Raw genomic sequence first — 16,710 nt, 5'->3', positions numbered from 1 at the left:
TAGTGAATTGCCTTCCCACTAATTGAAAATCCCTACAAACTGTAGTCTAGCCTTGAGGAATCAATGCAAATATGCTGACATTGAATCTGAAATGCGCTGCCTGATATGTAAAGTGTGATTATTTTTAATACCTATGTTTATCACTTATTTACATACACGTCTCTCTCTATTGCAGTGAAGAAAGCCAAGCTCGATGGACCGCAAGGTAAGCCTGAAGTCTCACTGTAACTAGCTTTCCACAATGTCCTTTGTATTTTTTCTGCAACATTCTATTAAATGCACTGGTATTTCTGTGCAGAGAAATTCAACACGTACGTGTCACTGAAGGTTCAGAATGTGAAAAGCACCACCATAGCCGTGCGAGGCAGTCAGCCATGTTGGGAACAGGACTTCATGTTGTGAGTTCCTCTTCTCTTTCTCTTAGCAGTATGAAGAAGTGCTAGAAACATGCTTAATGCAAGTAAGCAAACATGCTGATGCAAATGTTTGGCCAGTGCATTCCAAGCACAGGGTCCCATTGTGCATACTTAATGTGTGTGCCCTAGTGGCAATGCTGAGAATGCTATATCGTGAGAACTTGAGCTTGTGTAGCTAGAAACATTGGCATTCACTAACTTGCATAGAGTATGTTTCGAGCCATACAACTGAGCTGACAAGAACCTTGATGAAGGAGCTATTTCTGTTTCTCATGTTACAGTTTGCATTCCCTTGGTAGTGGCAGTCAAGTACACCTAATGGTTCCACCCTCAAGGGCCCAAATGTTGCTTAGCACTGATTGCAATAAATCTTGTCTTCTAAACTTATTATGTAACTTAATATGTGTTGTGGTTGTCCTAAAAGACTAGATACAGTAAAGGAGCACACATAAAACATTTAAATAGTGGAGTTCGCTTAGTACAACAAAGCCATTATTAATGCTCATACTTGGGGTTATGGGCTTGTTCTAAATGAATGATATTTTTATACCTCAAATTTAGACACTTCATAAAGCCATGGATAAGCTCCTGCAAGCACCCAGAACTCATAAGAATCTGCAGAGCTTGTTCTAGCAGTCACTCTAGAAGCCACCCAGAACACCCTAGCAACCACCAAGCAACCAGTTAGAACAACACAGCAACACACTTGCATTCACTCACAAACAAGAAATAGTTTTTTCACCGGCAAGCACAACTTGGATTTTGTTCAGAACGTAAGTAATACATACATTTTGAAGCACTGGGAGCTTGTGTAAATGGACAACAAAGAATATTATAGAAGCATCTGGTCGATACTGCAAAATTCTTTGCCAACCTCATCTTGAGTCATCTATAAGCCAGATCTGCTTCAGCACCTCTGTATCTTGCTGTGTGCTGTGTAATGTAGCACCACCACTGTCCCCAAGATTAGCCCCCGTGGTCTGTAAGAAGGATTGGTTTTGATATCAAAGTTGAGGCTATTATTAGGATTTGATGCAGCTTTAGAGACTGTAGTCCTGTGGAGCTTCACTTGGAGTGTCACTGGAGACAGTGGTGTGCACAGGGGGAGGTCCGGGGGTGCTGAAGCCCCTGCCCCTTTAATCCAATCTAGGTGCCCCCCACAATTTCTACCCCCCGCTGCTACTGCCCTCGTACGCGCTACTGCCCTCGTAACGCCACTACTCCCCTGCCCCTCTGGAGGTCTGTGCACGCCACTTACTGGAGATGCCCAAGTCACAGATGGCATTGTTGTCTGCACCTTGTTTGGTTTTTAGAGCTATTTTCTGTTTCCTTTTCCATTTAATATAGTGCCCCTGTTAAACTGAATCTTTTTTTGTTCTCCGTTATTCTCTGGGGTCTGGTTTTTCAGCATGTCTAATCTGAAACTACTGAGTCGTGCAGTTTCTCCACTGTATTTCAGAAAAGTGTTTTTTTTTTTGGTCTTAGGTCTCTTTAATTTTAGTTTATTAACTGAAGATATATGAAACAGTCATAACAGAGTGTAGTCTCCATATCATTATACTACATATGAATCTCTCTCTCCATCTCTCTGTTTCTCATTATTATCCTTCACTTCATCTTTCAGTGAGATTAACAGGCTGGATCTGGGCCTGACAGTGGAGGTATGGAACAAAGGACTGATCTGGGACACCATGGTTGGCACACTGTGGATCCCTTTGCACAGCATTCGTCAGTCGAACGAGGTACAGCCCAGATGGCCGGCCTGGCCCCCAACAGCTTGCAGCTTTTCTACCCTCTGTAGAGCTATATGTGGAGATCTGTAGCTGATGCCTGGCATTGGCTCTCATTGCAAACATGTTGCAGAAAACATTCCCTGTAAGACCCTATATGTTAATATTTGTTAAGATTTCATACCGGTTTAAATATAATTTAATGAACCAGCACCAGTGGAATTTGTTTCTGCAGTGTTTGTCATAAAATGTTATAAGCATAGCCCCCATGGAGCAATCTGAGATTAAGTGGCTTGTTAAATTAAATAGAGGTGCTTTTTAACATTCGCCTTTTACAGGGTTCAAACTTGCAACCCTTTGGTTACCAGCAAAGATCTATAACCACTAAGCTAAATTACCCTGAACAGGTAAAGTCGTATACCTCGGTAGTTAAGCCAAACCAAATATACAGACAAAAACATGTCTCTGATGGCAGTGCTTTTTTTTTCTCTGGTGTTGTAGGAAGGTCCAGGACAATGGCTGACTTTAGACTCCCAGGTCATTATGGCTGAGAATGAGATCTGCGGCACCAAGGATCCCACGTTCCATCGAGTGCTTTTGGATACACGATTCGAACTCCCATTAGGTGTCCTTGCTGTTTTATTGCTTTCTCCAATACTGTATTTGGTCCAATTTGTCCTAAGTTTTAATGCTAACTAATAGTTTTCATACTTCCAGATATACCAGAGGAGGAAGCTCGATACTGGGCCAAGAAACTGGAGCAGCTCAATGCCATGAGGGACCAAGATGTGAGTCTCAACTCCATTCTTGTTGTGTTTACAGTCCTCCCCAGAGCCCAAGGGCAGAACATGCATTCATTTGAGTCTGTCAGAGAACTCCTGAGACCTGAACTTTATTATTTTACTTTGCCTTCTGAACTACTGACCTGTTAAAATAAAGACTGTTACCTGTTCAAACTGCCTTGCCAGACTCAGTAATTTTTGTTTGCTCGTTTTGCAGTACACATACCAGGAGGAGCATGAGAAACCACTTCCAATGCCATCAACTCAGTGCTGTGAGCTTTCAAGCGCTACTCACACTATAAATTGCATGGCCCCTTGGTAGGTTGATGTGTGCAGAACCTCATTAGAGGACCAGTCACCCCATCAGCAGCTCCAATATGAGACTGCTTTATCTCTGAGCACTAGATGGATGGCTTAGCATCATGGTGCATAGAGATTTCCTGGATAGTATTCAGCAATATCTCAAGCATGGGTGGGTTAAGGAAGAGCGGGAAGCTTTGGCTTGCCAACAGGCAATTTTTTATTGCTTCACATCAGAGCTATTAACCATTAACACTTAGCGTGCGTGGGCAAGGTCACTCTCCTGCACTGAAGACATTCAAATTTACGTCCGTGTCACACCTGGTAGTTTCACAACCTAGATTTATAACAAGCTGCTTGTTCATGGTCACACAGAGACATGTGTCTCAAAAAGATGAATTTTCATCACTGACTTCTTGGCCTACTTCTAATTTTTCTGTTGAATCCTTGTTCTCATAGGTAACTGGAGCCTATGGGGGGACCAGCATAGTAAGTAAACTTTGTTTTATGGGTTTAAAAAAAATGCATAAAAGTTTCATTGATACTTACCGAAGTATGATGGGTATGGTTTTGGTCCTGGAACATTTCTACTGAAAAAAAAATCAGATATTACATTTAATACACACATTTTACATCTAAAATCTGCACTTGCTTCTCAGATGATGATCCAGACAGTGCTGTGGACGATCGAGACAGTGATTACCGCAGCGAAACCAGCAACAGCATCCCGCCGCCATTCTACACCACTTCTCAGCCCAACGCATCCTTGCACCAATACCCCATCCGTCAAATGCACCATGGCTCCCGCTACAACGACATGAATGACTATGACTATGATAACCAGAGAGCCATTAGGTAAATTGTCCCAATTCCTGGTTGCAATGTATTTGCTAATGCTAGTAACTTTAGCATCTATCAGGTAGTTAAAGCATTCACTGTGTCTGTGCGACTTCCCTCTGTTCTTATTCCTATGCATTGGTGACTGTATACAAGCCTTGGACGAGCAGTCATTGTATACACTTAATGGGTTTGGACCCACAGTGGTTGCCACTCTGTGATTTGAATGCAACGTTTTCCCTCAATTGTTCGTTTTGGCCCAGTTCACTTCAAAACGAGCTTTTATTTCCTGTACATTTTGTCTTACAAAAGGGGTATTCTTGGCATTCTTGCATTGCGTGCTGGAAACTTTGTGCTCTGAGACTCTTGCCTTGTCCCAAATGGCACCTGAATCTCCTTCTCCAAGTCATTTTACCACACAGACTGTTGGATAATAGTCTCCTAAGATATTTTTACCAAAAGGAGGCATAGCTGCCTCAAAGCAGTTGTAAGCAGCCTTTGGAAACATAAAATGACAAATGGGCCACCCTACAGTCTCATGGACTTTACAGATGCGTGCAAGCGAAGGCCACAAGACTGCAAATCAACATCAAGGGTGCCATCTGGGACAGGGCTCCTTTTATAGAGTTCCTCTCCTTTATAAAGTCTTACTTATGGACAGATCCTGATCCCAAAGTGATGCTTTTGATATGAGTCTCTTAGCAGCTGGTTAATCATTGCCTTAAGTTGGGCCATTTTCCATCCAATGTGACCTGATGAGGTGAGATGAAAAACAAATAAGAAAAAAGACATTACTCATACTCCTCCTCTTCCTGCCTCCCCCATCCCCTTCCCTCCCACCAGACGCTATGATAGTTTAGACTCCGCCACCAACGGCCACAGCGATCTCGATTCGGCTTCTGGCTCGAGCAGGCGGACCAGCCGCCAGTACTCCTTAGACAGTAGGCACTCGCTCTCTGATAGGTGGGTCTCCATAGCTCCTACACCTCCACCCTCTTCCACCTCCTCCTCCTGCTCTTCTTCCTGCTCCAGCCTGTGATTCCGTCCCGCTGTGATGATGTCGTGGAATTGGACTTGTCTGGTCCTGTGGTCCTCGCTATGCTTGCCATGCATGCGCACCAATCCTTCTTTTACATACATGGTCTATTGATATATATATATATATACTCTATCTATACGTCTTTGTATATGTATCTGTGTCCTCTATCACGATTGTTATGTACCTGTTAATGACCTGTCACGTGTTATTAGGTAACCAACCTGTGCGTTTCAGAAGCTTTTTCTTGTGTCTTCTGTACCGTGTAATCGGAATTTGGTGCAATTGCCAATGGGGGTCCACTGGGTCTGTTTTTTTTTTTTGTGAAGTCTGTTATTTACACGCTATATGCCTGACAGAGTTCGTGAATAACGTTGTAATTCCGAAAGCCTAGTGTGCGCTAATTACATAGCCTTTGGACACAGTAGGCTGTGTGTGGGCAGCAGGCGGGACCATGTCGATGGCTATGACAGAGACCAGGGGATGTTCACATCACTGATTTATCCTCTCAACATCTCATGGACAAAACCTTTCCGAAAGCCAAAATGTGTTGCGTGGAAGACAGGAAATAAAGCTGTGTGTGTGTCTTGAGAATTTATGGGTTTGTGCGCAAGGAAGTGAAAAAAGGTGACAAGGATATATCACTAACTGGCGGAAAGGCTTGACAGATGCGTGATTGTATGTGTAATTGTGTGTGTGTCCCGTGGCTCCCATATTTCCTCCAGTCTGAAGCCCAGACGCTTTTTGGCTCACAGCCTATTACACACACCATCTCTTTCGCTTCTGATTCTTCATGCATTACTAAACCTTACGTCCCATAATCGATCATGTGTGTGTTTGTCTGTGTGGCAGTGCGTCTTTTCTTACTCATTCCATTCTCTCAATCTCTCTCCACCTAACTGGCTCATTCATCAGCAAAGATAAATAGCCTTCCATTTCTTAAGGTGTCACAGGAAAATGCTGCATCCCCTTTTCTGTCAGCTCAGTGTTATTCTCTATCTTTTTTTCAATGTCTTGTCCTTTCTTAAGTCCACCTGGGTGAATTTGTCCACTGACAACTCTTCCAATTGCCATCTTAGCGTATTTTGTGAAACAGCTCTTTTTGAGTCCATATGTTAATGTTTTTTTCTTCGACTCCCTCAAATGAACCTCAGGACTCTGTCTCGTTTTCTCTTACCACCTTACCCACATGCATTCATCCATAAATAAGCAACAACTATTTCCCTGCTATAGAAAATACCTTAAACCAACCCTAAATTTGTTTGCTTGTCTTAGCTGGTTTAAGCTGGTCTACTGGCCTGACTTCTGATAGACCAGTTAAGACCAGAAAACGGTCTTTGGCAGGTTTAAGCTGTTGTTTTCAGCAGGGAGAGACTTCTATCAGCTGACAAGTATCATTTTCCTCTGTGGTTGTTTGTTCCTGCTTTCTTTGCCTCAAACTCTCTTTTTACGGCTCATAAACCCGTATATCAGCAGTCGCCCATCTTGTTTCTTCCATGACTTGTCAATATAACTAATGACTCTTTACTCCCACAGTCCCACCGGCAGTAGTCGCTATGCCTCCTCGGGTGAGCTGAGCCGCGGCAGCTCCCAACTCAGTGAGGAGTTTGGCCCAGATGATGGCAAGAGCTTCCGAGGTTCCGGAGAGTTCTACGACGAGAACGACTCCTACCACTCCTGCCATTCCTCTGTTAGCTACGGTAAAGACTCACCTGGTTGGGATCCAGATGAGCCGCAGGGCGTCTACAGTGATGATGGGGAGTACAACAAAGATGGAGGTGAAGAAGGGGCACTATATGATGAAGAGGATGGTGAGATCTATGAGCAGGAGGAAGGGGAGTATCCCTATGAGAAGGAAGAGGAAGGAAGGGTATATGAAGAGGATGAAAACCTTTACCCACTGGATGGTACTCTCAGTGAAGAGCAGGAGCCACCTTACACCCCTACCCCAACCAGCACTGCCCCAATGTTGGCTCCTGAGGCCCCCACCAGCCGTCCACCACTGGAGAAACAGGCTTCCATGCACCAGCAACAGCTGCCACAATCCCAACCACCATTCCAGACTATGGAGTCTAAGCGAGAGTCACCACCCCCACAGCAGCCACATGATGTCTTTGCCAAGGTACCTCGTACCTCGACCCCACCACGAGTCTCAGAGGTGGAGCCTGAGAAGGTCCCAACACCTGTAGGCAAGCTGGTAGCCCCTTCTGAGGAACCTTTGTCTACCCCTGCCACCGAGGTCCCACCTGAAGCAGAGCAAGAAAAGAAAGAGGCTTCTCCAGAGAGGTAAACTTCATGTGCCGAGTCCTTGGATAAGGTGTAGCCTTTCATTACATTTTGCTGAATGCAAGTTAAATCTAACAATTTTTCATCTTTTCTAACATCTTTTCACAGCACACCAAAGCTGGAGCCACCTGTGGACCCTGCAGTAAGGGCCAAAGCCAACTGGTTGCGACTCTTCAACAGGGTTCGCCTTCAGCTGCAGGAGGTACGTGAGGTCTGAAGTTGTGAAGCATGAAATTGATACTATATTTGTTTGATCAGCTTCTTCCAACTAAATAGTAATTCAGTAACCAATCAAAGTTTGCCAGCTTGCTTATGCCCTATTCAGTTGGTTCCGTTGGCCAACATTGGGTTGCTAGTTTTCGTTTAGTTCTGCCCTTCGTTGTCATCCTTTTTCTTGCCTGTCTTGTCCATTTCATGTTACTTTTAAGTTTTACATTTTACTGTTACATACGTTTACAAAACAAGTTTTGTTTTGGGATTTCATGCCTTGTCCCTTTTTGTGTTCCACCCCATTTGTTTTTGCTATTTTATGTGTTTGTTTGTTTTTGTTTTTTCAGTTTTTTGTCATTGCCATAGCGATTGTCATGCCCTTCACTGCTTTGCCGAAGCTGGACAAGCAGTCTGAAAGGTGGGTGCGGCTATGTGTGGGTCCACAGTAAAATTTTCCTGACCAATGACTGCAGCACGCTTCCTCTGAGATACACATGGAGTTGTTATGACAGAATAAGAATGATGGAGATAAAGATGTCCAGCAAATCCGGTCTAATTATGAGAGAGTCCTGCAACTGACGTCAATGAGATCAGCTGACTGCAGGCTCTTTCTGAGTCCAATCAAAATAGACAATGGTCTTTTTTCTTAATATAAATTATATCATTGAAATTACATTGTGAGGTCTGCATGGATATTAAAGAGAAGTTTAATATGGTTTAGCGGACCGATTAAATCGAGATATATGGAGCGCTGTCACTGACTCCGCTGTCACTCCCTGTTGTCTGCAGGCTCGAGGCGAGACTCCAGGACTTGCGTCACTCTTTTTGCAAGCAGGGTGAGTGTCACCAAAGGACTGCAGCTCATTTTCAGAGCAGCTAAACGTCTGAGCTATTCAAACTTCATGGTTTAGATGATATATAATTTGTAAACATTTAAATATCAGAAAGTACCTGAATCACTATGGAGAATATACTCTTCCGACCTCTTTTTTTTTTTTTTTTTCAAATTGTTCCGGATCCCCTGTTCAGACCAGCTGCTTAAATTAGATCAGTTGGAAATAGCTAGCTGTGTATGAATATATATAATACATCTACCCATTTGATCTGCAGGCCTGGAGGTGCTCTCTACAGCATAGACAGCATGCCTGACCTACGCAAGAGGAAGGCCATCCCTCTCGTCCGAGACCTGGTGAGTCACACAACACAACAGCACGTCACAGTTTCAACTAAAGCATTGCTGGACCCAACGTCAACTTCCCAACTCTTCAAAAGCACCGTCCATATGCATCAGCGTGCTTATTTTGGGCAGCAGTCTGTCAAGGGTCTATAGTTCACAGAAGTCTCTATGGCACATCTGTCTGAATCACGGCTACAGTGTTAGACATTATTAGAGCATTACTCAGCTCCATTCACCCTGTAGACTGATGAATCTCCAGCCTCCTGACTGTCTCAGTGTCTCCTTTACAGTCCCATTCATTTTGGCCTCTGTATTTCTTTGTGAGCTGCTAACCTTGTTTTGTGCCTGTAACCTATTTTGGGAGCTTGTTGAACTTTTCCACTGATACTTAAAAAAAGGTTTGCGTGGCAAATAAAATCAAACATCATTGGTTCTTGCATGGATAGAGGCAACACATGCATATGGGCATTAAATGCAACATGAAATCTAAATTGACCCGACTAATACATGTTTCTGGTCTTATTGTGTCTAATTCATCAGTTCATGTTCAGTAAGCAATGAAATAACCACATTTAAATTTAGCTAGTAATTCAGTCTGGTTCCACCCAACAAAATGTATTCATGTAGTCTGAAATTGATTGCATTGCATAAAATTAAGTTTAAACAAAATGTTCAAGAGCATTAGTGCATGTTAATTAACAACATTTAACAAGCCGCAGAATGCATGTTTGGGTTTACTTTCTGCATTTTTTATTTTCTGCAAAGCTTCTTATTAGATTGACAGGAGAGTTAGTTGTGTGTAGATTAAATAAAGTAACAAGAGCCAAAAAAAATCATTGATTTGCTGACAGCTGTCGTGTAGGTCTGGCTGCACTTATTCAGCCAAGAACACTCCTGGCAGCCTTCACTGGAGATCTGTCAGAGCAGGCAACGGCACCAGGCTCGCTTTGACGCTACGGACTGGAAGATGAGGGAGAAATTACCATACTGCACTAAACAGCTCCACAGTTTGTCGGTTTTAATCCAGTTTACCGTCACCGCTACTGACTCTAAAAGTCAGAAGCCAAAGTGCTGACTTGAGCAGAATTAAAATACATGTCAAAACAATTCAACTACAGACAGACTACCTCCTCCCTCTTTTTCTCTTTTCTCTCTGCTCCCTCCATATTTCAGTCTTCCACATGTATTCTTGTTGTACAAGCACTTTTCAAGGCCTCTTTACATAAATACTTCCTCCTTGTGGTTGTCAGATTTATAAAAAGTATAACCTGTTTTTTTTTTTTTTCGTTTTTTTACTTAAGTTGATGTATGAAATAAAAAGTTGTTGAATTATCTTTGGCAAACTTCTAAAATGTTTTGTGTTTTATTTCTCTTTTTTCAATGCCAATACCTTCTGCAGGCAATGGTAAGCACTCACAATTTCACTTTTTCAGCACTCCTGGGTAAAATGCTTCAATTCCAAGCACAAACCGTTTTCTGCTAGTTTTCACTGCACACTTTAGAAGGAATTTCTTCATGAAACTGACATTTTTATCACAAATTCATTTTTTAAATATTTTTTACTGTGTATATTTTATTATAAGGAATGTATCTTTTTATTTTATTCTATTCTATTAAATTTATTTAATTTTTGTCTTATTTATTTTCTTATCTTTATTTTTTCTATCTCATTATATTGTCATACGTTGGACAAATAAAAATATTGCTAAGAAGTGTTCCGTTCGTATGTATTAGAATGCAATCAAGTGTATTTACTCGACAAATGCATATTTTATTTTTGAGCCCTACATTTTTGTTTTGTTTTGTAGTCTCTTGTCCAGAACTCTAGAAAAGCAGGCATCACTTCTACTATGGCCTCCAGCACACTTAACAATGAAGAATTGGTATGTCAACAAGCCCTGTTTTCTTCCTGGACATTGACATTTTGCAGTTCAGAACCGTTTTCCATTTACCTGTTGATTTATTATGACCATGCAGAAGAGTCACGTCTATAAGAAGACCCTGCAGGCTTTGATCTACCCCATTTCCTGTACTACACCACACAACTTTGAGGTGTGGACGGCCACCACCCCCACCTACTGCTACGAGTGTGAGGGGCTTCTGTGGGGCATCGCTAGACAGGGCATGCGCTGCACCGAGTGTGGGGTCAAGTGTCACGAGAAGTGTCAAGATTTGCTTAATGCCGATTGTCTACAGAGTAAGATGCTTATTAAGATTCTTTCATTACTCTCAAATATTGTCTTAAATACAAAAAAAGGATTCATCATTATTTTATATATATATTACTATATCTCTTGTTGATTTGAAATATATTTATTGAAATGTAAATAGTCAAATGCTTGGAATAATTAAGATTTTTTTTTGTCTCTTAACCTCACAGAGGCTGCATTTACTTGAACAAAAATACAGTAAAAATAGAAATATTATAATGCCGATTGTCTACAGAGTAAGATGCTTATTAAGATTCTTTCATTACTCTCAAATATTGTCTTAAATACAAAAAAAGGATTCATCATTATTTTATATATATATTACTATATCTCTTGTTGATTTGAAATATATTTATTGAAATGTAAATAGTCAAATGCTTGGAATAATTAAGATTTTTTTTTTGTCTCTTAACCTCACAGAGGCTGCATTTACTTGAACAAAAATACAGTAAAAATAGTAATATTATGAAATATTATTACAATTTCAAAGAACTGTTTTGTATTTTAATAAATTTTCAAATGTAATTTATTCCTGTGATCAAAGCTGAATTTTCCGCATCATTACTCCAGTCTTCAGTGTCACATGATCCTTCAGAAATCATTCTAATATGCTGATTTGCTGCTCAGTTATTACCGTTTATTATTGATGCTCAATTATTAATATTTTTTTCAGGATTCATTGATGAATAGAGAGTTTAAAAGAACAGAATTTTCTATTTCTATTTAAAACCGAAATCTTTTATAACATTTTAAATGTCATTACTGTCACACATTTAATGTGTCCTTTCATGTGGAAAAGTGTTTATTTGTTCCTTTTTAATTAAAATTAATTAATTATTTTTGGTAGTGTATCATGGTTTCCACAAAAATATTCTGGAGAAAAGACTATTTTCATCATTGATGAAATGTTTCTTAAGCTTGTGTTTCTTAGAATGATTTCTGAAGGATCATGTGACACTGAAGACTGGAGTAATGGTGCCGATTTTGCATCACAGTAATAAATAACATTTTAAAGTATATTAAAATAGAAAACTGTTTCTTTGAATTGTAATAATATTTTTCAATATTACTGTTTTTCCTGTATTTTTGACCAAATAAATGCAGCCTTGGTGAACATAACTTTCAAAACATAAAAAAAAAAAATCACAGTCATTCCAAACTTTTGACCGTTAGTGTAAATATAAGGTGTATTTAAATAAACCTTTTCCATATTTCACAGGGGCGGCGGAGAAGAGCTCCAAGCATGGAGCTGAGGATCGCACGCAGAATATCATCATGGTATTAAAAGATCGCATGAAGATCCGTGAACGCAACAAGCCTGAGATATTCGAGCTGATTCAGGACGTGTTTGGAGTCATCAAGGCAACTCACGTGGCACAGATGAAGCAGGTCAAGCAAAGCGTCCTGGACGGAACGTCCAAGTGGTCGGCAAAGATCAGCATCACCGGTAATGACCCACTTCGACTAGTACAAGTTTGTCATATTGGTTATCTTAGTATGAACCCTGTTGTTTCTCCGCTCAGTATTATGTGCCCAGGGCCTGCAGGCAAAGGACAAGACCGGCTCCAGCGATCCTTATGTTACAGTGCAAGTAGGCAAGACCAAAAAACGAACCAAGACCATCTACGGCAACCTCAACCCTGTATGGGATGAGAGCTTCAATTTGTAAGTGGACCATTTTTTGGATTCAAAACTCAATATGTGTCTAATATATGTTGTTGAGGGTCAGTGCTCATGGTGATACAAAAACATCTCACACAGTGAGTGTCACAACTCTTCCGATCGGATCAAAGTGCGCGTGTGGGACGAGGATGACGATATTAAGTCCAGAGTAAAGCAGAAGTTCAAACGAGAGTCTGATGATTTCCTCGGTCAGACCATCATCGAGGTTCGAACTCTGAGCGGAGAAATGGACGTCTGGTACAACCTGGGTGAGTAACCAAACTATATTTTTCTTAGAAAATATCAAAATACATTAATAACATAAATGTAATGTTATATTTATGTTGCGCACAGGTCAAACTGCAATGCAGTACTCAAAGATCAAACAGTTTCAACTTTGACCCTATTTGCCACTATTGACCTTTAGGAGCGAGGACAAGGATTACAGAACCATTAGCGTGACATATCATTAGATGAGCGGTCGTATATCATGTTTTTATTTGTTTGTTTTTTTGTGATCTATCAAAACGATTGGCATGACTTGTTGGCTTGATTTCGTTCGCTCTCTTGCTAAACTTGTAAAATTGCCATTTCCTGACACTACCTTGCAAAGAAGACACTTAAAAGTTTTATCACATACTTGTATAGTAGCACTGCAATATAAAAATTTATTAACTGAGGTTACACATTTTACTTTCAATTTTTCTTGCATTTCTAAAATCAACACTTGCTTGTTTGACTTTAAAATGTTTTTTTTTTCCATACAAATTTTTTGCACAATTTTTTTCCATGTTTATCTTTTTTTATATTTTTGAAAAAAAAATCATAAATTTTTTTTCATGTGGTTTATCATATTATTTTCTTTGTTTACGTTTGTTTTCTTGTCATAATTTTTGCATGTTTTTTTTTTTTTTGTATGGTGTTTTTTCGATTTTCATACATGCGTACGAAATTTTCGTATAATTAAATTTTTTGTACATTTTCTCTTTTTTTTCAATTTTCATACAGTTTTCTTTTTCAGATGATTTCTGTTTGATTTTCTTTCATTTTTATGGTTTTTGTACCACTTTCTTTTATCGCACAGCTCTCTGCGATTTTCTTGCTTTTGTATTTTTTATGGTTTACCAACTTTTTGCTTCCTTTCAGACAAGCGTACGGACAAGTCTGCTGTGTCTGGAGCCATTCGTATGCACATCAGTGTGGAGATCAAAGGAGAAGAAACCGTAGCTCCGTACCACGTCCAGTACACTTGCTTGCACGAGGTCAGTCTGACGCTGCCATGATTATATTTGTCATTCTCATTTTCCAACTACGATAGTTTATTAGCCAGCTTAAGTGCATAGTCCCTGATAGAGTATATCAAATTATTCCTTAGCGAATTGATCCTCTTTCCATCTCTCCATAGAACCTTTTCCACTATCTAACGGACATCCAGAACAACGGGGTGGTGAAGATACCAGATGCCAAGGGTGATGACGCATGGAAGGTTTACTTCGAAGAGACGCCCCAAGAAATTGTCGACGAGTTTGCCATGCGTTACGGGGTGGAGTCCATTTATCAAGCCATGACGTATGATTCTCCCCACAGTCTTGCCATTGACGTTTTAGTTGTTTGCTTATGTACTTAGGTACTTTTTTTACCTTCTTGTTTCTAGACACTTCGCCTGCTTGTCATCAAAGTACATGTGTCCTGGAGTGCCTGCGGTCATGAGCACCCTACTGGCCAACATCAACGCTTACTACGCTCACACAACCCAGGCCACCAACAATGTGTCTGCCTCTGACCGTTTCGCTGCCTCCAACTTTGGTGTGAGTGCTTGATTCGACAACATACCGAAAAGGAAGATTTCAGCACTGAAGTGTGTGTGCTAATAATTTAGGGTGATTTCTTGTTTGCTCTTTGTAGAAAGAGCGATTTGTCAAGCTTCTGGACCAGCTTCACAACTCTCTGAGGATTGACCTCTCTATGTACAGGGTATTGTGACTTTTTGGTGTTTCCTTGAGTAGTCACATCTTTCCTCGCTTTTGTATGAAGGAGCTTTCTTAATTAAAGTTAAATGGTTGGTGTGGTGTTCGCCTGCAGGTGAGATCTTCGAATCAGACAAATGAGATTGATTAGTCTGATGTGACTACATATAAAAGCTTTAAGTCGTATTGGGAAGTATAAAATATCTGAGGAAGAAATGAGTATGATGACAAAGAGGCACCCTTTCTTGTGTGTGTGTTTAGAATAATTTCCCAGCTAGCAGTCCTGAGAGGCTACAGGACCTCAAGTCTACTGTGGACCTGCTAACCAGTATCACATTCTTCAGGATGAAGGTTAGTTGTTACTCCCTGATGCTGTTGACCGTGTAAATGTGACCATTTTTTTGTTTGGTTTTTACATAATATTTCTGTACGGTTTTCTTTTTTTGCATAATTTTCATTGTGATTTTTAAATATATAATTAAAAAAAAAATTCCATACAATTTTTTGCACAGTTTTTTGCCATGTTTATCTTTTTTTATGATTTTTGAAAAAAAACAATTCATACAATTTTTTTTTCATGTGATTTATCATATGATTTTCTTTGTTTAATTTTGTTTGTACAATTTATGATTTTTTTCTGATTACGATTTTCTGACAGTTTTCTTGTCTCATCATTTTTGCTTTTTTTTTTTTTTTTGTATAGTGTTATTTTTTCGATTTTCATACATGCAATTGTTTTAAAAATTATTTTTATGTGATTTTCTTTTTCATACATTTTTGTAATTTCATACAAAATTATAAAAAAAATAGAACATTTTATGAAACCCATAAAATCATACGGAAATTGCATGAAAAAAGAAAATTGTATAAAAATTGTTTGCTTTTTTTTTTTTTTTTTTTTTTACAATTTTCATATAATCTTCATGTAATTTTATTTTCTGCATGGTGTTCTTATTCTATTTCTTTTTCCTATGATTTCTTTGATTTTTTTTCATACCACTTTCTTTTTTTTTAGACAGTTTTTTGTGCAATTTTATTTCTTTTGTATGATTTTAAAATTTACCTTCAGTGTTATTTATGCTCATATTGATCGAATTATACATCTGAATGGACTATGAATCGTTCCTCTCCAGGTCCAAGAGCTTCAGAGTCCTCCTCGTGCCAGCCAGGTAGTGAAGGACTGTGTGAAAGCTTGCCTCAACTCTACCTACGAATATATTTTCAACAACTGCCACGAGCTGTATAGTCGAGAATACCAAACGGACCCGGTGAGTCTACACTTCCTGGCCCAACGACCCTGATCAGCCCCAAACCTCTTTGCCCCGGGAGCATCCAAGTCATTTTATCAGAGCAGGTCATCGTGCAGCTTTTGTTTATGCTGCTTTGAAGATGTTATAGGCTTCCCTCATAAATATCAAACACTCTTCCTGTTGAATTAAACATCTAACCCTGGGCTACTTACTATATTTTGCTGTGAAGCTTTGCAGTTTTGCTCTATATCTTGTTCCCCTGGAGTGGTTGGCATATTTTTGTTTGTTTGTTTGTTTGCTGGCTGAATAAGCCATTCCTGCTGTGTGCCTTAGTGGGGTAATTTCTTCCAGAGGTTGGCAGATTATGAAAAGCCATAACATGCTTCAAGCTACCATTTCAAAATGAATTCCTTTTGTGCAGAACAAAAAAGGAGAGGTTCCTCCAGATGAACAAGGTCCAAGCATCAAGAATCTAGACTTCTGGTCTAAGCTAATCACCCTTATTGTCTCAATTATTGAAGAGGACAAGAACTCCTACACCCCCTGCCTTAACCAGTGAGTCCAGCACCATTTTATTTCACAAAATGTGCCTTCATAATCCTGTTTAGGATCTTAATATTATATATTTTGGTCCACACAGGTTTCCGCAGGAGCTCAATGTCGGAAAGATCAGCGCAGAGGTTATGTGGAACCTGTTTGCCCAGGATATGAAGTACGCAATGGAAGGTGAGTCTAAGCTAAGAAGCTATCTAGCCTATATCTAGCCTTTCTTTGTATTGATTGATTCTTTGTTTTGTAGACTATTTTGTAGACTAAGACTCCAGAACCTCATTAAAAAGTTTCAGCT

General features: G+C 39.9%; 1 protein-coding gene across 8 annotated transcripts in view; it reads left to right on the top strand.

Annotated features, from left to right (window-relative positions):
- The window catches only part of LOC107655208 (protein unc-13 homolog A-like), a 37,865-nt gene that overhangs the window by 6,079 nt on the left and 15,076 nt on the right, over window positions 1-16,710 (top strand). For 7 of the 8 annotated variants that reach the window (XM_016442632.1, XM_016442630.1, XM_016442631.1 and 4 more), the window contains exons 2-28: window positions 176-205; window positions 299-398; window positions 2,041-2,158; window positions 2,648-2,771; window positions 2,864-2,934; window positions 3,146-3,200; window positions 3,688-3,717; window positions 3,888-4,083; window positions 4,909-5,028; window positions 6,638-7,387; window positions 7,496-7,589; window positions 8,387-8,433; window positions 8,708-8,786; window positions 10,174-10,179; window positions 10,583-10,657; window positions 10,752-10,971; window positions 12,204-12,431; window positions 12,508-12,649; window positions 12,746-12,915; window positions 13,793-13,908; window positions 14,052-14,215; window positions 14,301-14,454; window positions 14,552-14,620; window positions 14,875-14,964; window positions 15,747-15,881; window positions 16,285-16,418; window positions 16,504-16,589. In XM_016442632.1, coding sequence (XP_016298118.1) covers window positions 176-205; window positions 299-398; window positions 2,041-2,158; window positions 2,648-2,771; window positions 2,864-2,934; window positions 3,146-3,200; window positions 3,688-3,717; window positions 3,888-4,083; window positions 4,909-5,028; window positions 6,638-7,387; window positions 7,496-7,589; window positions 8,387-8,433; window positions 8,708-8,786; window positions 10,174-10,179; window positions 10,583-10,657; window positions 10,752-10,971; window positions 12,204-12,431; window positions 12,508-12,649; window positions 12,746-12,915; window positions 13,793-13,908; window positions 14,052-14,215; window positions 14,301-14,454; window positions 14,552-14,620; window positions 14,875-14,964; window positions 15,747-15,881; window positions 16,285-16,418; window positions 16,504-16,589 — 3,603 coding nt within the window. The remainder of the gene's footprint in view (window positions 1-175; window positions 206-298; window positions 399-2,040; window positions 2,159-2,647; window positions 2,772-2,863; window positions 2,935-3,145; window positions 3,201-3,687; window positions 3,718-3,887; window positions 4,084-4,908; window positions 5,029-6,637; window positions 7,388-7,495; window positions 7,590-8,386; window positions 8,434-8,707; window positions 8,787-10,173; window positions 10,180-10,582; window positions 10,658-10,751; window positions 10,972-12,203; window positions 12,432-12,507; window positions 12,650-12,745; window positions 12,916-13,792; window positions 13,909-14,051; window positions 14,216-14,300; window positions 14,455-14,551; window positions 14,621-14,874; window positions 14,965-15,746; window positions 15,882-16,284; window positions 16,419-16,503; window positions 16,590-16,710) is intronic. The other variant, XM_016442636.1, reaches the window with a different exon arrangement.

The sequence above is a fragment of the Sinocyclocheilus anshuiensis genome, unplaced genomic scaffold (genome assembly GCF_001515605.1).
Source record: "Sinocyclocheilus anshuiensis isolate Anshui unplaced genomic scaffold, SAMN03320099.WGS_v1.1 scaffold735, whole genome shotgun sequence".
NCBI lineage: Eukaryota > Metazoa > Chordata > Actinopteri > Cypriniformes > Cyprinidae > Sinocyclocheilus > Sinocyclocheilus anshuiensis.
The sequence above is the reverse complement of the archived record's forward strand: the minus strand, read 5'-3'. Positions and strand labels throughout refer to the sequence as shown.